General features: G+C 45.8%; 1 protein-coding gene across 1 annotated transcript; it reads right to left on the minus strand.

Annotated features, from left to right (window-relative positions):
* LOC139765773 (uncharacterized) lies at positions 1 to 21101 on the minus strand. Its single transcript, XM_071693562.1, has 2 exons — positions 20928 to 21101; positions 1 to 537 (listed from the first exon to the last, which is right to left on the minus strand). Exon 2 carries the CDS (start codon positions 521 to 523, stop codon positions 32 to 34), a length of 492 nt encoding a protein of 163 aa, XP_071549663.1. The 5' UTR covers positions 524 to 537; positions 20928 to 21101; the 3' UTR covers positions 1 to 31.
* Positions 21102 to 24367: the final 3266 nt, after the last annotated feature.

Genomic DNA, 24367 nt, shown 5'->3' on the forward strand with positions numbered 1-24367 from the left:
GTGTTGGGTGTGTGTGTGTCTGTGTGTGGAGTTATCTGCCCCAGCGAAGACGCTGGCCGTAAGGGCGATGTCCATTGGTGGTCATGCCCTTGGGAGAGGCTGGAGGACGGAGAGACGGCACGGCTGTGAGAGGGTGGAGCGTCACCCACAAGCTGATCGCCCGCTTCACCATGTCCACTTCGTGGTCGCCGCCGGCCAGCTTGCCCACGGCCGACAGGATGTCCCTGTGGCGCTTGGCCATAGCCTGGTGGGGGAGGCGGTCGCTGAGTTGGTGTCGCAGCCAGGTGGTGGGGCGTGGCTGACGCAGCAGGCTAGTCTGGCCCTTCGCCGCCCACCACTGGCCCTCATGTGCTATAGACTCGAGGTGGGCTGGGGCGAAGATCCTCACCCGGGGCACGTCCTGGGGAGCGTCGGGGGAGAGGACGCCCTGTATCCCTTCCCACGGGGACGGGGCGTCGGACGGGGCGGCTTGTAGGGCCCCAGCTAGACACACGACTGCTGCCCACACCACCGCCGGAGACATCGCTCTCTCCACACCTGCAGGAGGGAGACAAGAGAGACTGCATGAAAACACCGACACACACACACACACACAGACGCGTGACGCCTGGGGGAAATGGAGGGAAGTTTGGGGGTCATGATGATAGATGAGGTAAGACTGGCGTATCTCCAAGGTCACTAAGGCCCGTCAAGGGGGGTATAAGTAGATACAGAATCGCCTTAATTGTTAGGGAAGTAATTCTCATACGTCGAAGACTCGAACCTGTCTCTGAAATGGACTCTTAGCGTTCGTAAGGGCAGTCTTAGCTGGCCACGTAGGGTTTGCACGGTAGATGGAATGCTGCGGTTAACACGACTGCCTCAAGCATAGGGCATAGTCGTGAGTGTGTGTTAAAAGAGGACATGAGGGGAAATTTCAACGCGAGATCCTGAGCGCTTTCGTGTATTAACTCATCTTCAGGGGACAGTTCCAGAGCAGGGTCCTGAAGAAGGAGGGAGGAGGAGGTAGAGGTGGTCATGTATTTGCCTGTGGCACTGTGGTTCCTGACGGAGGTGAGTGTCGTCCGTAAGGAAACGACACACATCGGCCCAGATCGCCGGCCAAACTTCCTCCACACACACACACACACACACACACGAACTTCCTCAGGAGGTACAAGACGACAGTCGATGGTCGGTTTTGCTTCCCCTCCTGAGCAGCCCTTCTACCCCCACCCGAAGTAATGGGGGAGAGCGCTTCTACCCCAACACGAAGGAATGGGGTAGAGCTACTCTACCCCCACCGAAAGTAATGGGGGAGAGTGACTCTACCCCCACCCAAAGTAATGGGGGAGAGCGCTTCTACCCCCACCCGAAGTAATGGGGGAGAGCGTCTCTACCCCAACCCGAAGTAATGGGGGAGAGCGCCTCTACCCCCACCCGAAGTAATGGGGGAGAGCGTCTCTACCCCCACCCGAAGTAATGGGGGAGAGCGTCTCTACCCCCACCCGAAGTAATGGGGGAGAGCGTCTCTACCCCCACCCGAAGTAATGGGGGAGAGCGTCTCTACCCCCACCCGAAGTAATGGGGGAGAGCGCTTCTACCCCCACCCGAAGTAATGGGGAGAGCGCTTCTACCCCAACCCAAAGTAATGGGTGAGAGCGACTCTACCCCATCCCGAGGTAATGGGGGAGAGTGACTCTACCCCCACCCTAAGTAATGGGGGAGAGTGACTCTACCCCCACCCTAAGTAATGGGGGAGAGCGAGTCTACCCCAACCCTAGATAATGGGGGAAAGCGTCTCTACCCACACCCGAGGTAATGGGGGAGAGCGAGTCTACCCCCACCAGCTCAGTTCTCTCTCGTCGCTCTCCCCTGATGATATGATTATTACACGAAAGTGCACTAGGGAATTTATCGTGTTTCATTTTCCCCGTGGACTCATAGGCATATATATATATATATATATATACATATATATATATATATATATATATATATATATATATATATATATATATATATATATATATATGTGTGTGTGTGTGTGTACTTTGGTCCGCGAGCGGATACTGCTTCAAGATGGGGATCAAAATGGATCCGGGAGGCAGGGGGACCTTGTGTAGAGGGTAGGTAAGATGGCCGGTTAACAAGATGGGAAAGTTTGTTGAATTTCCTTTCGATGGAGGACGATTGCTTAGCTCGCTCATCCGCCAGCACCTCCATCCCTGGGATGCGTTCGGATTCACTGGCATGGAAATTTTTGCCGCCTTTGTGGAATCTAATACTATACGCACCTATCCTTGAGAGAAATAGACGAGGAAGCGATAGATATATAAAAGATCGATAAGGTAATTTCAGTAACACTCCAATGCCGCGCACCTCAGTGCCATCTGTCGGCCGGGATGTGCATCGAAACCATCTGGTATTTTTGAACCTGAGCCAAAATATTGATTTTTGTTGTGTGTGTGTTTTGCTAGAGACTGAGTGTGTACGAATGTGGCCTTTGTTGTCTTTTCCTTGCGCTACCTCGCGCACATGCGGGGGGAGGGGGTTTGTCATTTCATGTGTGGCGAGGTGGCGACGGGAATGAATAAAGGCAGACTATGAATTATGTACATGTGTATATATGTATATGTCTGTGTGTGTATACATATGTATACGTTGAGATATATAGGTATGTATATGTGCTTGTGTGTACGTGTATGTATGTATATACATGTGTATGTGGGTGGGTTGGGCCATTCTTTCGTCTGTTTCCTTGCACTATCTCGCTAACGCGGGAGACAGCGACAAAGTATAATAGATATATATATATATATATATATATATATATATATATATATATATATATGTATATATATATATTCCTATGAGTCCACGGGGAAAGTGAAACACGAAAAGTTCCCAAGTGCACTTTCGTGTAATAATCACATCATCAGGGGAGACATAAGAGAGAAATATAACAGTCAGTTGATATACATCGAAGAGACGAAGCTAGGATGCCATTTGGTAAACATGTGATTGTCCAAAACATACAACGAGCGTCCATAAACTTATCATTTTACAAATCTTATCAACAATAAAGTTATCTAATTTGTATAGACCATCACTAATATTAAGATTATAATTCTTTGTGTATTTAATAATAAAAGATTTAATGATATTTCTCTTGGCAATAGAGTTAGAGTTAATAACTGAGATGGCGTTACTCCAGTCAATACAATGATCATAGTTTTTAACATGATTAAACAAGGCATTTGATTCTTGTCCCGTTCTTATACTATATTTATGTTGCTTAAGTCTAACAGAAAGATCCTTACCAGTCTGACCAACATAAAATTTATCACAGTTTCCACATGGCACTTTATAGATGCATCCACGAGAATTTTCTGGTGAATTCCTGATTAAGATATTCTTTATAGTATTATTGTTGCTAAAGGCAACATTTACATTAAAGGATTTTAGCAACATGGGAAGTAAAGTGAAATTATTATTAAAAGGGAGAACTAAAAGATTCTTGGTGTCGATGGGAGGTTTGGGCTCAACTCTATAAAATGATTTCTTTGCTAACTTAAGGGATTTATCAATGAAGGATCTAGGGTACTTTAACGTAGATCCAATAGAATATATCTTCTCAAACTCATCATCAATAAACTCAGGACTGCAAATACGTAATGCCCTAAGGAACATAGATTGAAATGATGATAATTTAACTCTGTCATGTTGAGATGAGTAATAATGGATATATGAGCATACACTGGTGGGTTTTCTGTATATGCTAAACTTAAACTTGTTTCCTAGTCTATGGATCATGCAATCTAAAAATGGTAACATACCATTATTTTCATTTTCTACAGTAAATTTGATGGAAGGTGCTCGAACAAACCACCTCACACCACATATTGTCCTCAAACATCTCATTTCCAGCACATCCACCCTCCTCCGCACAACTCTATCCATAGCCCACGCCTCGCAACCATAGAACATTGTTGGAACCACTATTCCTTCAAACATACCCATTTTTGCTTTCCGAGATAATGTTCTCGACTTCCACATATTCTTCAAGGCTCCTAGGATTTTCGCCCCCTCCCCCACCCTATGATTCACTTCCGCTTCCATGGTTCCATCCGCTGCCAGATCCACTCCCAGATATCTAAAACACTTCACTTCCTTCAGTTTTTTTCCATTCAAACTTACCTCCCAGTTGACTTGACCCTCAACCCTACTGTACCTAATAACCTTGCTCTTATTCATATTTACACTCAACTTTCTTTTTTCACACACTTTACCAAACTCAGTCACCTCCTTCTGCAGTTTCTCACACGAATCAGCCACCAGCGCTGTATCATCAGCGAACAACAACTGACTCACTTCCCAAGCTCTCTCATCCACAACAGACTGCATACTTGTCTCTCTTTCCAAAACTCTTGCATTCACCTCCCTAACAACCCTATCCATAAACAAATTAAACAACCATGGAGACATCACACACCCCTGCTGCAAACCTACATTCACTGAGAACCAATCACTTTCCTCTCTTCCTACACGTACACGTGCCTTACATCCTCGATGAAAACTTTTCACTGCTTCTAACAACTTGCCTCCCACACCATATATTCTTAATACCTTCCACAGAGCATCTCTATCAAGTATTTCTCACATACATTGTTCAAAGCAAACACCTGATCCACACATCCTCCACCACTTCTGAAACCACACTGCTCTTCCCCAATCTGATGCTCTGTACATGCCTTCACCCTCTCAATCAATACCCTCCCATATAATTTCCCAGGAATACTCAACAAACTTATACCTCTGTAATTTGAGCACTCACTCTTATCCCCTTTGCCTTTGTACAATGGCACTATGCAAGCATTCCGCCAATCCCCAGGCACCTCACCATGAATCGTACATACATTAGATAACCTTACCAACCAGTCAACAATAGTCACCCCCTTTTTTAATAAATTCCACTGCAATACAATATTGAGAGAGAGAGAGAGAGAGAGAGAGAGACAGAGAGAGAGAGAGAGAGAGAGAGAGAGAGAGATTTATAATTTAGTTTCTAGACTTATTTTCTGTCTATAAAATTATACTTCACCAACAGCAACACACACACTCCTAAACCAATGAGTACACCTGGGCGGTAATTAAAACTCTCACCTCTGCCATATTTTTTCTACCACCAACTTTTCCTATACCAGAAACCGTCCATATTCTCAAGCATTCTTCAAACTCCGAGTTCACACGATGAAAGTCTTTGACACGGCGTCAGCTCCTAATGAGGCATTCTTAATAGGTTTCTGTAAGCGGCCACACATGATAGTAGGGCATTCACAGCTTATTTAGAGCTATCTCCCAATTCCTCAACAACACGGTATATATATATATATATATATATATATATATATATATATATATATATATATATATATATATATATTGTCCCCTTCATTGCCATATATGTATGGACTTATCAAAACACATAAACAGAATTTTCCAGCAAGACCTATAGTGAGTTCAGTAGGCTCCATCACATATAAATTGTCAAAATAGTTAGTTTCTTTATTATTAAGCCCTTTAGTGGGTAAGGTATCAAATTCTAATATCATGAACAATGTAGATTTAGTCAACAAGCTAAACTATTAATATCAATGTTGATTTTGATTTCAAACTAGTTAGCTTTGATGTTTCCTCACTTTTCACTAAAGTTCCAGTTGATGACCTTTTAGAATATTTATTTGATGTCTTGGATGATATTCATTTACCTGTTTCAAAGTCTAATTTCATTGAACTGATAAAATTGTGTATAAAAGACTGTGTATTTCAATTTAATGGAAATTATTATGCTCAAAAATTTGGTATGGCAATGGGTAACCCTCTTTCACCTGTACTAAGTAATCTTTATATGGAATTTTTTGAAACAAAATTACTAAAGGATATCTTACCTTCTAATGCAATTTGGTTTAGGTATGTAGATGATGTTCTTTGTGTTTGGCCAACAAATGAAAATTTACAAATATTTCTCCCCTTACTTAACAATTTAGTACCTTCCATCAAATTTACTGTAGAAAATGAAAATAATGGTATGTTACCATTTTTAGATTGCATGATCCATAGACAGGGAAACACGTTTAAGTTTAGCATATACAGAAAACCCACCAGTGTATGCTCATATATCCATTATTACTCATCTCAACATGACAGAGTTAAATTATCATCATTTCAATCTATGTTCCTTAGGGCATTACGTATTTGCAGTCCAGAGTTTATTGATGATGAGTTTGAGAAGATATATTCTATTGGATCTAAGTTAAAGTACCCTAGATCTTCATTGATAAATCCCTTAAGTTAGCAAAGAAATCATTTTATAGAGTTGAGCCCAAACCTCCCATCGACACCAAGAATCTTTTAGTTCTCCCTTTTAATAATAATTTCACTTTGCTTCCCATGTTGCTAAAATCCTTGAATGTAAATGTTGCCTTTAGCAACAATAATACTATAAAGAATATCTTAATCAGGAATTCACCAGAAAATTCTCTTGGTTGCATCTATAAAGTGCCTTGTGGAAACTGTGATAAATTTTATGTTGGTCAGACTGGTAAGGATCTTTCTGTTAGACTTAAGCAACATAAATGTAGTATAAGAACGGGACAAGATTCAAATGCCTTGTTTAATCATGTTAAAAACTATGATCATTGTATTGACTGGAGTACCGCCATCTCAGTTATTAACTCTAACTCTATTGCCAAGAGAAATATCATTAAATCTTTTATTATTAAATACACAAAGAATTATAATCTTAATATTAGTGATGGTCTATACAAATTAGATAACTTTATTGTTGATAAGATTTGTAAAATGATAAGTTTATGAAGGCTCGTTGTATGTTTTGGACAATCACATGTTTACCTAATGGCATCCTAGCTTCGTCTCTTCGATGTACATCAAGTGACTGTTATATTTCTCTCTTGTGTCTTTCCCTGATGATGTGATTAGCACACGAAAGTGCACTTGGGAACTTTTCGTGTTTCATTTTCCCCGTGGACTCATAGGAATATCTTGATCACGCGCAAAATTGTGATCCTTTCCAATATATATATATATATATATATATATATATATATATATATATATATATATATATATATATGGCCAAAGGCAGATTCTCTGTCTACCAATCCTTTAGGGGAGGATGAACAGCTGGGTTGACTGTGGACCGACTGCGGCAGCCAGAATTCGATCCTGGGCCGCTCGTGGATACGTCACGGTCAAGCAAACGCTAATTTCATTAGGTGTATATCTGGGCCAAGCTACAATAACAGCTATTGTTATTGTCGATGATACAGTTGGTGGTGAGAGAGTTGGTGGTCGTACGACCCTTGAGCACGATGGTCGTACGACCCTTGAGTACAATGGTCGTACGACCTTTGAGTACGACGGTCGTACGACCCTTGAACACGACGGTCGCACGACCCTTGAGCGCGACGGCCGCACGACCCTTGAGCACGATGGTCGCACGGCCTATGAGCACGATGGTCGTACGACCCTTAAGCACGATGGTCGTACGACCCTTGAGCACGATGGTCGCACGACCCTTGAGCACGACGGTCTTACGACCCTTGAGCACGATGGTCGCACGACCCTTGAGCACGACGGTCTTACGACCCTTAAGCACGATGGTCGCACGACCCTTGACGATGGTCATACGACCCTTGACGGTGGTCGAACGACCCTTGAGCACGACGGTCGTACGACCCTTGAGCACGATGGTCGTACAACCCTTGAGCACGATGGTTGCACGACCCTTGAGCACGACGGTCGTACAACCCTTGAGCACGACGGTCGTACGACCCTTGAGCAAGACGGTCGTACGATTCTCATGGAGGAGGAAATTATCTGTTTTCCTTCAGTCGTCTATTACATAACACCAGTTTAAGTCGTAGCATCATGGCGTCCATTTGGTTCCAGGTTATGTAACCCGACCTCTTCGCTAAATGCAGCAAGGTTGCTTCCTTCACTTACGAGATCTCCGTCGTCCTGTATCGGGGAAAAGAATGAGGAAATGTATTTCTGTATTTCACCCCTCGCGCCATCGCCCTGACGAGAGCGCAGACTGCGAGAAATTAGCCTTTTAATTGGCGCCAAAAGATAGCGAAGTTAGGAAGAGAAGTGCTTGTGTGTGTGTGTGTGTGTGTGTGTGTGTAGGGGGGGGGGGGGGGGCGATATGTATGGTAACGGGACGCTTTGAATTCATTTATATTCATTATGGCCATAATGACCATCTCTCGTTGGTCGGTAAACTACCATGGCTGATTAATTTTTTTTTTTTAGATCGGTTGTTTGGTACGTTAATTCGGCTTCCAGAAGTACGATGGCTTAGATTTTGAGTACATTAATAATTCGGCTTCCAGAGGTACGATGGCTTAGATTTTGAGTACGTTTTCTTTACCGTGTCAAGAGTCATTTTTGGCTAGTTAGGGCGTGAATGGTCTTACGATTGTTAAGAACGCTCGAGTAAGGTGTTTGAGATGTTTTGATTGGTTGCCCTGATGGCGGCCTTAATTGCCCCGTTCATATATAGGTCTAGGGTTCAGTGAACCTGCCAGGGCTCTGATGAGCGAAGGTTATTATTATTATTATTATTATTATTATTATTATTATTATTATTATTATACGAAACCTAAGATTAGCAAGATGTTTACACCTGGTGATGTGATAAAAAATGTACTCACTCTTTGACACCGTATAACTAATTTTCCCTTTTTTTTCAGATCTAATTAACCCTAAGAATTCAGTCACAGGATGTCAAAAGGTGAGTAAATTTTTTGAGGACACCCTGTATATACTAGGTCTATCTCCGTGTTAAGTATTTGAGGGTTGATTAAACTTAATTTATGTCTTGTTATACACTTGCTTTTTAAGTAGTTGTAAGTTTAAGTAGTGAGGAGTTTGATAGTGACAGTAGCGTCTCTTCAAGAGCATTTTTATTTAATGGGAGAAAACTTCAGAGGCCTTTTGTGTGAGTGGTATATGAGGCGGCCATCTTTGTGTTGCCTTCCTGGCCACCGTTCCTGCTGGTGCATGTTAACCCTGGCCACCGCCACTGGTGACGCACACTATCCCTGGCTACCATCTTTGGGAAACGTACACACCAACGTCTCCCGCTCTGCTGAAATTACACACAAAATATAAGAAAAATAACCCCTTATGCCTCATTCGTTCTTTATACTTATAATTACTACAAAGGCAAGACTTTTCGGAGTGACATCTAGCGTAGCAAAAGACAACCGGGACTGATTCACAGACATAAAAGGAATGATTGAAAAGCCCTCGTATTCCTATTGTTCGACTGAGAAGAATTTAAAAGGGGAATCTCCCAAAGAAATGTATGGAGGGAGAGTGTATAGACGACAAGACAAAGGCGCCTTTGGCGGCGGGCCGGGCACAGAGAGGGAGAGCGAGAGATACGGAATCGACGAAGCCGAAGCCGAAGCCGTTGAGCGAGGATTCGGAGGCTGTGGTCTCAAAGTGGTGACGGAAATGGCGCGAACGAACGGACGGACGGGACGGACAGAAAGTGTTTCCCGTCCGCGTAAATGTCGTCTGCTGGCGTATATTTCGTTAAGGAAAGGCGTCTCTCGTCTTCGGCGTATATATTTCTCCCATACAATTACCCCAAAACCCATTTATAAAATATACTTTCGCTTGAAAATAAAAAAAAAATGTCTTTTAAGCCGATTGTGTTTGAAGGAGTGCACAAGTTTTTCTATCCTGGGGAGCTAAAAAAGACGTGTTCCCTTGGGAGGATCCTCTGTCCTGGGGAGGATCCTCTACCCTGGGGAGGATCCTATACCCTGGGGAGGATTCTGTATCCTGGGGAGGACGTGAGACAGCACAAATGGTGCGTTGCCGACAGAAACCCCTCGTCAGCCATTAACGTAAAGAAAACGGGAAGACTCGAAGCTTGTAGGAGGAACTGAACTATTTTCAGTTGTGGAGGCGAGAGGGAGATTGGGGTGTTGGTGAGGGTCTAAGGGGTGTTGGCGAGGGTCTAAGGGGTGTTGGTGAGGGCCTAAGGGGTGTTGGTGAGGGCCTAAGGGGTGCTGGTGAGGGTCTAAGGGGTGTTGGCGAGGGCCTAAGGGGTGTTGGTGAGGGTCTAAGTGGTGTTGATGAGGGCCTAAGGGGTGTTGGTGAGGGCCTAAGGGGTGTTGGTGAGGGCCTAAGGGGTGTTGGCGAGGGCCTAAGGGGTGTTGGTGAGGGCCTAAGGGGTGTTGGCGAGGGGCTAAGGGGTGTTGGTGAGGGTTTAAGGGGTGTTGGTGAGGGCCTAAGGGGTGTTGGCGAGGGCCTAAGGGGTGTTGGTGAGGGCCTAAGGAGTGTTGGTGAGGGTCTAAGGGGTGTTGGTGAGGGCCTAAGGGGTGTTGGTGAGGACCTAAGGGGTGTTGGTGAGGGCCTAAGGGGTGTTAGCGAGGGCCTAAGGGGTGTTGGTGAGGACCTAGGGGTGTTGGTGAGGGTCTAAGGGGTGTTGGTGAGGACCTAAGGGGTGTTGGTGAGGGTCTAAGGGGTGTTGGTGAGGGCCTAAGGGGTGTTGGTGAGGGTCTAAGGGGTGTTGGTGAGGGCCTAAGGGGTGTTGGTGAGGGTCTAAGGGGTGTTGGTGAGGACCTAAGGGGTGTTAGTGAGGGCCCTAGGGGTGTTGGTGAGAACCTAAGGGGTGTTGGTGAGGGCCTAAGGGGTGTTGGTGAGGACCCAAGGGGTGTTGGTGAGGGCCTAAGGGGTGTTGGTGAGGGCCTAAGGGGTGTTGGTGAGGGCCTAAGGGGTGTTGGTGAGGACCCAAGGGGTGTTGGTGAGGGCCTAAGGGGTGTTGGTGAGAACCTAAGGGGTGTTGGTGAGGGTCTAAGGGGTGTTGGTGAGGACCTAGGGGTGTTGGTGAGGGTCTAAGGGGTGTTGGTGAGGACCTAGGGGTGTTGGTGAGGGCCTAAGGGGTGTTGGTGAGGGCCTAAGGGGTGTTGGTGAGGGTCTAAGGGGTGTTGGTGAGGGCCTAAGGGGTGTTGGTGAGGGTCTAAGGGGTGTTGGTGAGGGCCTAAGGGGTGTTGGTGAGGACCTAAGGGGTGTTGGTGAGGGCCTAAGGGGTGTTGGTGAGGACGTAAGGGGTGTTGGTGAGGGTCTAAGGGGTGTTGGTGAGGGCCTAAGGGGTGTTGGTGAGGGTCTAAGGGGTGTTGGTGAGGGCCTAAGGGGTGTTGGTGAGGGCTGGCTATTTGGGGGCCCCAAGTTGTTAAAAGTTTACGAGGCTGTTTGAGGTCAGGTGCGCCCCAATCAGGAGCAGGGAGAGTTAAGTACGGCGAGGGTGGAGCGATCTTGGCATACCTTGATCTCATTCCTTGAAGATGAGGAAGGTGTAGGATAAAGAAAATGGGGTGCGTGGTGATAACTTTTTTTTAATGTGTTGAAGATGGACGTGTGGGGGCAGGATGGACGAGGGGGGGGGAGTCCGGTAACACCTGCTCCAGGTGTAGGATATTTGGTTCACACCAGGACACAGCACCAGGGCACCCTCACACCAGGACACCCTCACACCAGGGCACCCTCACACCAGGACACCCTCACACCAGGACAGAGCACCAGGACACCCTCACACCAGGACACCCTCACACCAGGACAGATCACACCAAGCCACCCTCACACCAGGACACCCTCACACCAGGACAGAGCACCAGGGCACCCTCACACCAGGACACCCTCACACCAGGACAGAGCACCAGGGCACCCTCACACCAGGACACCCTCACACCAGGACACCCTCACACCAGGACAGAGCACCAGGACACCCTCACACCAGGACACCCTCACACAACACCCAGGACAGAGCACCAGGGCACCCTCACACCAGGACACCCCACACAACAGGACACCCTCACACCAGGACACCCTTACACCAGGACAGAGCACCAGGACACCCTCACACCAGGACACCCTCACACCAGGACACCCTCACACCAGGACACCTTCACACCAGCACACCCTCACACCAGGACACCCTCACACCAGGCACCCTCACACCAGGACAGAGCACCAGGACACCCTCACACCAGGACACCCTCACACCAGGACACCCTCACACCAGGACAGAGCACCAGGACACCCTCACACCAGGACCTACACCAGGACACCCTCACACCAGGACACCTCACCCAGACACACCAGGACACCCTCACACCAGACACCCTCACACCAGGCACCCTCACACCAGGACACCCTCACACCAGGACACCCTCACACCAGGACACCCTCACACCAGGCACACCTCACACCAGGCACCCTCACACCAGGACACCCTCACACCAGACATCACACCAAGCACCCTCACACCAGGACACCCACACCAGGACACCTCACACCAGGACACCTCACACCAGGCACCCCACACCAGGACACCCTCACACCAGGACACCTCACACAGGACACCCTCACACCAGGACACCCTCACACCAGGCACCTCACACCAGACACCTCACACAGCACCCTCACACCAGACACCTCACACCAGCACCTCACACCAGGACACCTCACACCAGGACACCTCACACCAGGACAAGCACCAGGACACTCACACAACGGACACCCTCACACAGGACACCTCACACCAGGCACCCTCACACCAGGACAACACCAGAACCACAACACGGACACCCTCACACCAGGACATCACACCAAGCCACCCTCACACCAGGCACCTCACCAGGACACCCTCACACCAGGACACCTCACACCAGGCACCCTCACACCAGGACACACCAGGACACTCACACAACGGGACACCTCACACCAGGACAGATCACACCAAGCCACCCTCACACCAGGGCACCCTCACACCAGGACACCCTCACACCAGGACACCCTCACACCAGGACACCCTCACACCAGGACAGAGCACCAGGACACCCTCACACCAGGACACCCTCACACCAGCACACTCACACCAGGACACCTTCACACCAGGACACCCTCACACCAGGACACCCTCACACCAGGACAGAGCACCAGGACACTCACACAACGGGACACCCTCACACCAGGACAGATCACACCAAGCCACCCTCACACCAGGGCACCCTCACACCAGGGCACCCTCACACCAGGGCACCCTCACACCAGGGCACCCTCGCACCAGGACACCCTCGCACCAGGACACCTTCACACCAGGACAGATCACACCAAGCCACCCTCACACCAGGACACCTTCACACCAGGACACCCTCACACCAAACCACCCTCACACCAGGACACCCTCAGACCAGGACACCCTCACACCAAGCCACCTTCACACCAGGACACCTTCACACCAGGACACCCTCACACCAAGCCACCCTCACACCAGGACACCCTCACACCAAGCCACCCTCACACCAGGACACCCTCAGACCAGGACACCTCACACCAAGCCACCTTCACACCAGGACACCCTCACACCAGGACACCCTCACACCAGGACACCCTCACACCAGGACACCCTCACACCAGGACACCCTCACACCAGGACACCCTCACACCAGGACACCCTCACACCAGGACACCTCAACAGACACCCTCACACCAGGACACCCTCACACCAGGACACTCACACCAGCCACCTCACACCAGGGCACTCACACCAGCACACCAGACCTCCACACACCTACACAGGACACCCTCACACCAACCAACCCTCACACCAAGCACCTACACCAGGACACTCACACCAGGACACCCCACACCAGCCCTCACACCAGACACCCTCAACACAGGCAACACCACACCCTCACACCAGGACACCCTCACACCAGGACACCCTCACACCAAGCCACCCTCACACCAGACACCTCAACCAGGACACCCTCACACACAGCAACACCCTCACACCAGGACACCCTCACACAGGACACGACCTCACACCAGACACCTCACCACAGGACACCCCCTTCACCAACCACCCTCACACAGGACACCTCACACCAAGCCACCCTCACACCAGGACACCTTCACACCAGGACACCCTCACACCAAGCCACCCTCACACCAGGACACCCTCACACCAGGACACCCTCACACCAGGACACCCTCACACCAAGCCACCCTCACACCAGGACACCTTCACACCAGGACACCCTCACACCAGGACACCCTCACACCAGGACACCCTCACACCAAACCACCCTCACACCAGGGCACCCTCACACCAAGCCACCCTCACACCAGGACACCCTCACACCAAGACACCCTCACACCAGGACACCCTCACAATAGGACACCCTCACACCAGGACACCCTCACACCAGGACACCCTCACACCAGGACACCCTCACACCAAGACACCCTCACACCAGGACACCCTCACACCAAGACACCCTCACACCAGGACACCCTCACACCAAGACACCCTCACACCAGGACACCCTCACACCAAGACACCCTCACACCAGGACACCCTCACACCAAGACACCCTCACACCAGGGCACCCTCACACCAGGACACCCTCACACCAGGACAGATCACCAAGATGGCCTCACATCTCCTCACTAGACCATTAACACTACCTCCCTTGTCATCACCTCCCTCACCATTCCAGGTGTGTCCTGGACTGTAATTACGAGCTCGGTGTAATTACTGGACTGTAATTACGAGCTCGTAATTACTGGACTAATTACGAACTCGATGTAATTACTGGACTGTAATTACGAGCTCGATGTAATTACTGGACTGTAATTACGAGCTCGTAATTACTGGACTAATTACGAACTCGATGTAATTACTGGACTGTAATTACGAGCTCGATGTAATTACTGGACTGTAATTACGAGCTCGTAATTACTGGACTAATTACGAACTCGATGTAATTACTGGACTGTAATTACGAGCTCGATGTAATTACTGGACTGTAATTACGAGCTCGTAATTACTGGACTAATTACGAACTCGATGTAATTACTGGACTGTAATTACGAGCTCGATGTAATAACTGGACTGCAAGTACGAGCTCGTTGTAATTACTGTACTGTAATTACGAGCTCGTGGTAATTACTGGACTGTAATTGCGAGCTCGTAATTACTGGACTGTAATTACGAGCTCGATGTAATTACTGGACTGTAATTACGAGCTCGATGTAATAACTGGACTGCAAGTACGAGCTCGTTGTAATTACTGGACTGTAATTACGAGCTCGTTGTAATTACTGGACTGTAATTACGAGCTCGATGTAATTACTGGACTGTAATTACGAGCTCGATGTAATTACTGGACTGTAATTACGAGCTCGATGTAATTACTGGACTGTAATTACAAGCTTGTAATTACTGAACTGTAATTACGAGCTCGTTGTAATTACTGGACTGTAATTACGAGCTCGTTGTAATTACTGGACTGTAATTACGAGCTCGTTGTAATTACTGGACTGTAATTACGAGCTCGTAATTACTGGACTGTAATTACGAGCTCGTGGTAATTACTGGACTGTACTTACGAGCTCGATGTAATTACTGGACTGTAATTACGAGCTTGTAATTACTGGACTGTAATTACGAGCTCGTTGTAATTACTGGACTATAATTTCGAGCTCGATGTAATTACTGGACTGTAATTACGAGCTCGATGTAATTACTGGACTGTAATTACGAGCTCGTTGTAATTACGGGACTGTAATTACGAGTTCGTTGTAATTACTGGACTGTAATTACGAGCTCGATGTAATTACTGGACTGTAATTACGAGCTCGATGTAATTAGTGTGATGTAATCACGAGCTCGTTGTAATTACTGGACTGTAATTACGAGCTCGATGTAATTACTGGACTGTAATTACGAGCTCGATGTAATTACTGGACTGTAATTACGAGCTCGATGTAATTAGTGTGATGTAATCACGAGCTCGTAATTACTGGACTGTAATTACGAGCTCGTCGTAATTACTGGACTGTAATTACGAGCTCGATGTAATTACTGGACTGTAATTGCTCGCTCGCTCGATGTAATTAGTGTGAGGTCATCACGAGCTCGATGTAATTAGTGTGATGAATTTCACGGATGTAATTAACTCCTTAGTAGTAATTAATGTTGATGACTATGATAAGGGAAGGGTCTAGTACAGCGAATACCAGAAAGAAAATTATATATATATATATATATATATATATATATATATATATATATATATATATATATATATATATATATATATATTATATATATATATTATATATATATGGTCTCCTGTGGCCGAGGATACGACCTTTTGGGCGTGGGTCGTCTGATCTGTTTGTATACCACGACCCGGGAGAGCATACCCAAGGGTCGTGCTGGAATAGTCGTACGCTTGTGCTCAGAGGGGGTCGTACCGTCGTGCTCTGGTCTTACTCTCGTGTACAGAGAGGGTCGTACCTTCGTGCCCCGGTCGTACTCTCGTGTTCAGAGTGTCGTACCGTCGTGCTCCAGTCGTACTCTCGTGTTCAGTGGGGGTCGTTCCGTCGTGTTCCGGTTGTACTCTCGTGTTCAGAGGGTCGTACCGTCGTGCTCCGGTCGTACTCGTGTTCAGTGGGTCGTACCGTCGTGCTACGGTCGTACCTTGTGTTCATTGGGGGTCGTACAGTCGTGCTCCAGTCGTGCTCTCGTGTTCAGGGGGGTCGTACCGTCGTGTTCAAGAGCTGTGCCTGGCCCCCACCAGTGCAGAGTGGGCCAATTTGGCCTCACAGACCTACCCTGAGTGGGCCAATTTGGCCTCACAGACCTACCCCTGAGTGGGCCAATTTGGCCTCACAGACCTACCCCTGAGTGGGCCAATTTGGCCTCACAGACCTACCCCTGAGTGGGCCAATTTGGCCTCACAGACCTACCTCTGAGTGGGCCAATTTATCGTTATCTGTTTACGTTCCCGTCTCATTTATGATAAATGAATCTTGAAAATGGACTCGTTGCTTTTATATATCTTGGAGTTCGAGGCTTCTACACACACACACACACACACACACACACACACACACACACTCACACACACACACACACACACACACTCAAAGGAGAAATTGGGTAACTGAGAGACAGTTAGTGCTTGAGAGAAAGGAGGCCCTTGTTTAGACTTCCACGAGAGGGTGAGCTCAGTCTTAGACCGAAGAAGATTGGACGGGTAGACCGTGTGTGTGTGTGTGTGTGTGTGTGTTTTCCTGGACTGCCAGAAAGCCTTTGACACTATCGCTCCCTTATTGGAGATTGGATTCAAGAGCTACAGACAGGGATATGGGGTTGACTCCGCTTATGACTACATATGGGGTTAGAGTTTTTCGTGAGGTTAAGGGGTCGAGTCGACACAGCCACAGATCCCTGTGTTAGAGGTCGAAAGAGCCAGTTTTCCCCCCATGTCAAGGTCGACACAGAGGCAGATTCGAGTGTTAAGACGTCGAAACAGCCACAGGTTTCACGTTAAGGAGTCGACACAGTAACAGATCCCGTGTTTAGGGTCGACACAGCCACAGGTCCCCGTGTTAAGGGTCGACACAACCACATCTCCCTATTTTAAGGGTCGACACAACCACATCTCCCTATTTCAAGGATCGACAGAGCCACAGATGCCCATGTTAAGGGGTCGACACAACCACATCTCCCAATTTTAAGGGTCGACAGAGCCACAGATGCCCATGTTAAGGGGTCGACACAACCACATCTCCCTATTTCAAGGATCGACACAACCACATCTCCCTATTTTAAGGGTCGACACAGCCACAGATGCCCATGTTAAGGGGTCGACACAACCACATCTCCCTATTTCAAGGATCGACACAACCACATCTCCCTATTTTAAGGGTCGACACAACCACATCTCCCTATTTCAAGGATCGACACAGCCACAGATGCCCATGTTAAGGGATCGACACAGCCACAGATGCCCATGTTAAGGGATCGACACAGCCACATCTCCCTATTTTAAGGATCGACACAACCACATCTCCCTATTTTAAGGATCGACACAACCACATCTCCCTATTTTAAGGATCGACACAACCACATCTCCCTATTTTAAGGGTCGACACAACCACATCTCCCTATTTTAAGGGTCGACACAACCACATCTTCCTATTTTAAGGGTCGACACAGCCACAGATGCCTATGTTAAGGGGTCGACACAACCACATCTCCCTATTTTAAGGATCGACACAACCACATCTCCCTATTTTAAGGGTCGACACAACCACATCTCCCTATTTTAAGGGTCGACACAACCACATCTCCCTATGTTAAGAAATGGTGGAAAGTTGTGTAAACATCTCCACTGGAGTAGGAATTAAGGGACCATTAGCTTCGTGTATAGAGAAACGGAGGAACGGACCAGTCAAAGGTGTTCAAAAGCGAAGGCGTGTGTTGTGACCCATGCATAGACGACGCTCCACCTAGCTATATAGCATTGATTATAGACAACAGAAACGAGTATAGCAGGATAAGGCAAAAGAGGAAGAGAGAACCTTAGAAAAGAATGTTGTGCACAAGGCAAGGGATGATCCAGTGTTGTGCACAAGGCAAGGGGATGATCCAATGTTGTGCACAAGGCAAGGGGATGATCCAATCCTTCTCCATAGATTCATCCGATGTAAATTGTTAGTTAAAGAGCATCTGATCTTATTAAGGGGTGTTTATAGGAAAGAGCTGTTGAGGATTTATAGATATGACAAGAACTGAATGACAAGTTGAAAGGCTTTGATGCTGTGGTCACGTAAGTGGAAAGTGAAGAGGATTGCATCTGCCTTCAAGGGGAACTTCAGAAAAACTCCAAAATTGCCTCTGGTGCGTTGATGGTAATGATGATGAAAATGAACCCGAGTGAATATAAAGTTACTGAGGATGGAACAGAGCCAAAGACGGCGTCAATAAGCTACAGGAAAAGGTTAGTATAGAGATTTAAGGAGGGAAGATGTCGCCCCCTAGGCTGTAGACAGAGCTCCACATTACGAGAACAATGTGTGAGAGACAAGGTGGTGTCTTCTGGTAAATATCTGGTAAATACGACCATGGTATTTCAAACATCTGGTAAGTCGACATTGAGCGAGCTGGTCACACATCTTCCATATATGAGGCCAAAACAAGAATATGTTTTCTCTCTGTTCATTGCACTTGAAAGAATTAGAAAAGAGATGATAGAGAAGGTCTAGAAGAGGGCGAGAGATGATAGAGAAGGTCTAGAAGAGGGCGAGAGATGATAGAGAAGGTCTAGAAGAGGGCGAGAGATGATAGAGAAGGTCTAGAAGAGGGCGAGAGATGATAGAGAAGGTCTAGAAGAGGGCGAGAGATGATAGAGAAGGTCTAGAGGAGGGCGAGAGATGATAGAGAAGGTCTAGAAGAGGGCGAGAGATGATAGAGAAGGTCTAGAGGAGGGCGAGAGATGATAGAGAAGGTCTAGAAGAGGGCGAGAGATGATAGAGAAGGTCTAGAAGAGGGCGAGAGATGATAGAGAAGGTCTAGAAGAGGGCGAGAGATGATAGAGAAGGTCTAGAAGAGGGCGAGAGATGATAGAGAAGGTCTAGAGGAGGGCGAGAGATGATAGAGAAGGTCTATAGGAGGGCGAGAGATGATAGAGAAGGTCTAGAAGAGGGCGAGAGATGATAGAGAAGGTCTAGAGGAGGGCGAGAGATGATAGAGAAGGTCTAGAAGAGGGCGAGAGATGATAGAGAAGGTCTAGAGGAGGGCGAGAGATGATAGAGAAGGTCTAGAGGAGGGCGAGAGATGATGGGGAATGTCTAGAAGAGGGCGAGAGATGATAGAGAAGGTCTAGAGGAGGGCGAGAGATGATAGAGAAGGTCTAGAAGAGGGCGAGAGATGATAGAGAAGGTCTAGAAGAGGGCGAGAGATGATAGAGAAGGTCTAGAAGAGGGCGAGAGATGATAGAGAAGGTCTAGAAGAGGGCGAGAGATGATAGAGGTCTAGAAGAGGGCGAGAGATGATAGAGAAGGTCTAGAAGAGGGCGAGAGATGACAGAGAAGGTCTAGAGGAGGGCGAGAGATGATAGAGAAGGTCTAGAAGAGGGCGAGAGATGACAGAGAAGGTCTAGAGGAGGGCGACATGAAGAGGTAAGTAAGAGCAAGAGTTACATGGAGGGTGGAAAAAAGGTGAGAGAGATTGTAAATATGACCACCGTGGAAGAAAGAAGAGTAAGGGGTGACTTGACGACAACTTTTGTGATTATAAAACAGCTTATTGACAGATAGTGAACAGTTCTTCGAGAAAAACAGAGATAGAACAACCAGAGGCCATGGTATAGAACAGCTAAAGGCTATAGTAATAGAACAGCTAAAGGCTATAGTAATAGAACAGCTAAAGGCTATAGTAATAGAACAGCTAAAGGCTATAGTAATAGAACAGCTAAAGGCTGTAGTAATAGAACAGCTAAAGGCTATAGTAATAGAACAGCTAAAGGCTATAGTAATAGAACAGCTAAAGGCTATAGTAATAGAACAACTAAAGGCTATAGTAATAGAACAGCTAAAGGTTATAGTAATAGAACAGCTAAAGGCTATAGTAATAGAACAGTTAAAGGCTATAGTGATAGAACAGCTAAAGGCTATAGTAATAGAACAGCTGAAGGCTATAGTAATAGAATTAAGCATAGAAACGTGATAGAAAAGATGTCAATAAGTCCTTTTATAGTATGAAGACTCGTGTAGAGGATTGGAGTAAACTCAGTGACGAAACTTGTGCATGTGGACAGCAAAATGAAGTTCGAAATATATAAGGTGGCTCCACGAGTGAGGAAGGCCACCTTCCCATATAGTGGAGATAGGCGCTAATTAGACACTAACGATGTACAGATGTACACTCCCACATGCAAAACTACACCCACTAATACACCCAATGGTGTGCATGGCAATAACACATAAAAATTGAGCGAATTTTAAAATGCAGAGAAACGCTCACAACAGAATTCAAATCGACTTACCTAATATTCGTGTTTTGAACCTTATTATGATGTTCACTGGTGTTCAGATCTCCTAAGTCCAATTGTCAAACGATAAATGTATTATAGTTGGTTCGTAAGAATGGCCTGTAGGTAGGCGAATGACAAGATGGTAGGAGCAGACTTAACTCGGAACAGGTGAGATGAACACCAATCCCCACACCTCGACCTTCTGGGCCGACTCGCCTTCAACTCGCGGTATTTATACCTTCCGCCTTGGCGTGGGCTGACCAATCGCCGGCTGCCACGTCACTCCGGCCAATCATCTGCCTTTACGTCATGTACGCTACGCTCTGACGTAAAGTACATTTCAGAAATGTAGTTTGTAGACAAGAGATGTCTGACGCATCAGACATTATATGATTATAACGACTTTAATCATAATTTTAATGCTTAATGAGAAGTGATATTTAATGAGATATTAGTAATTAATGATGTTCCATAGTGATTGGTTAAATTACGTGGTTTTTAATGACATTTCTAGAAATACAGACATTCTCTGGGGATTAATATTACACAGTGACATTCCACAGTGATTAAGGACATTCCGTTGTGTTCAATGACATTTCATAGTGATTAATAACTTTCCATAGTGATTAATGGCATTCCATGGTGATTAATGGCATTCACTAGTGATGAATGACGTTTCATAGTGAGTAATGATATAGTGTTTAATGACATTCCATAATGGTAAATGACATGCCATAATGATTAATGACATTCCACAGTGATTAATGACATTCCGTAGTGTTCATTGACATTTCATAGTGATTAATGACTTTCCGTAATGATTAATGGCATTCCTTGGTGATTTAATGGCATTCAATAGTGATTAATGACATTTCATAGTGATTAATGATATAGTTTAATGACATTCCATAATGGTAAGTGACATTCCATAATGATTAATGACATTCCATTGTGATTAATGACATTTAATCGTGATTAATGACATTTCATATTTTGAGTGACATTTCGTAATGATTAATTATTTTTATTATTTAATGACTTTTCATTGTTTAACGACATTTTTTAGTGATTAATGACATTCCATATTGACTAATGATATTCCATTGTGATTAATGACACTAGTTAGTATGGATTTAAATTCAGGTATTTAATGAGACATTTTAAGAGTTTTAAAAGCAATATTTTTTTTTTTCACCTTTGGAAATGTTATCTTAAAATAAGTACATGAAAAAGGCATTTGGCCTCAATGAGAATTTTATTTTTCTTTTTGGCTTTGGAAGAGTCCATCCTTACCCTGCTCCTGCTTGGAGCGCAACCACGTAGCTACAGGAGCCTCGCATACTGGGGTTGTAGAGTGGGTCAAAAACCTATCGTAAACAAGACATGGTTGAAATGCGCATTGGGATGTATTCCATGGTGGTTTTTATAGCCATTTATTTCGTAGTGTTTAATAAGTGGTTTTGTATTACCGGGTGTGTGTGTGTGTGTGTGTGTGTGTGTATGTGTGTGTGTGTGTGTGTGTGTGTATGTGTGTGTGTGTGTGTGTGTGTGTGTGTGTGTTGTGTGTGTGTGTGTGTGTGTGTGTGTGTGTGTGTGAGGTGGTTTATTTCAAGTGAGTCATGAAGATTGTTCCATAGAACATACAAACCTCCAACAGCCAGGCTCGAACCCGGGAACTTATACAGATTGGAAGGAGGGATCACAGCTTAGCTGGAGCACTTCCGCGGACCACGCATAAGGTCCTGGGTTCGAGCCCGCCAGTCGGAGGTTTGTATGTTTGTATGTGATATATATATATATATATATATATATATATATATATATATATATATATATATATATATATATATATATATATATATTCCTATGAGTCCACGGGGAAAATGAAACACGAAAATTTCCCAAGTGCACTTTCGTGTAATAATCACATCATCAGGGGAGACACAAGAGAGAAATATAACAGGAATATCTTGATCACGCGCAAAATTGTGGTCCTTTCCAATATATATATATATATATATATATATATATATATATATATATATATATATATATATATATATATATATATTATTTACAATTATATAATGTTACGAACTCTATACTTATTCTAGCGAGGTCGCCAGTTACATATATATGTTACAAATACTATACTGGTCCTTGTCTTTGCAAGGACGTTAGATTTGTTACGTTACACAACACAGGATAACACTATCTTAAAGTCATGGGATTAAATCAAACACCAGCATTAAATCTACTTATAATGAAAGAACTAAAGAGCACAAAACAAAAACATGAACCAGGCACAAATCATTTACGTTAACACTGGACATGAGTTTAACATTCCAGGTAAGATTTCAAAGCAGGAGATCTCTTTCCTTTATGACAATTTCATCTTCGATAACATGATTCAAGAGACACTTATTGTTAGACACTTCTATGACAGGTTACAATACTCTATAACACTCGAAATTGAATGACAGAGGCGGTACAACACCTTAGAGTCTATATCGCGCACTTCACTCGGGTTACGGGTTTTGGGACAGAGGGAAAACCACTGACCTCGCTGGGCTAGAGAAGGAAAATCGAGGCTCAGTGGATGTAAGAGGTATTTATTTACAATTAAGAACGAGCGTCCGCCCTGTTACCCTACAATGTTACCCTTGATTGGCTGTGGGCCTAAGGTCCAATTGTGATTGGAGGAGGGTGCTATTCGTGAACTGCTGGTTGGTTGGAGGATCCTACGTCCGTCCCACATCTTGCCTAAAGCTCAACCTCCTCTTGTTATCTTGTCATGGCAGCGACGATGATGTACGGGATGACGTACTCCGTAAGCTGAACTGACTACGGGGGAGGGTGCTATCCGTGAACTGCTGGTTGGTTGGAGGATCCTACGTCCGTCCCACGTCTTGCCTAAAGCTCAACCTCCTCTTGTTATCTCGTTATGGCAGCGTACGATGGTGTACGGGATGACATACCCCGTAGGCTGACCTCACAACTTGACCTGACGCCTCTGATAAGGGTCCAGGTGCTGAAGGACTGGTCGTCAGTTGGTTCCAAAAAACAGGATTATCAAGACTAATGGCTCGGTCAGGAGAATGAGGTGCGAGCCAATAGCAGAGGAAGACCCGAATCCTCGTCCTGATATGAAATAGCAACAACGCCATACACAAAGACACACACACATACATATACACGAACATGTGGGCACACGCGCACACACATGTTCGTAACAATATATATATATATATATATATATATATATATATATATATATATATATATATATATATATATTTTATTTTATTATACTTTGTCGCTGTCTCCCGCGTTTGCGAGGTAGCGCAAGGAAACAGACGAAAGAAATGGCCCCCCCCCCATACACATGTATATACATACGTCCACACACGCAAATATACATATATATATATATATATATATATATATATATA

This window comes from Panulirus ornatus, chromosome 56 (assembly GCF_036320965.1).
Source record: "Panulirus ornatus isolate Po-2019 chromosome 56, ASM3632096v1, whole genome shotgun sequence".
Taxonomy (NCBI): Eukaryota; Metazoa; Arthropoda; class Malacostraca; order Decapoda; family Palinuridae; genus Panulirus; species Panulirus ornatus.

Excerpts from the sequence above, each read along its gene's own strand:
- LOC139765773 (XM_071693562.1), bottom strand. The coding sequence starts at position 523 with ATGTCTCCGGCGGTGGTGTGGGCAGCAGTCGTGTGTCTAGCTGGGGCC.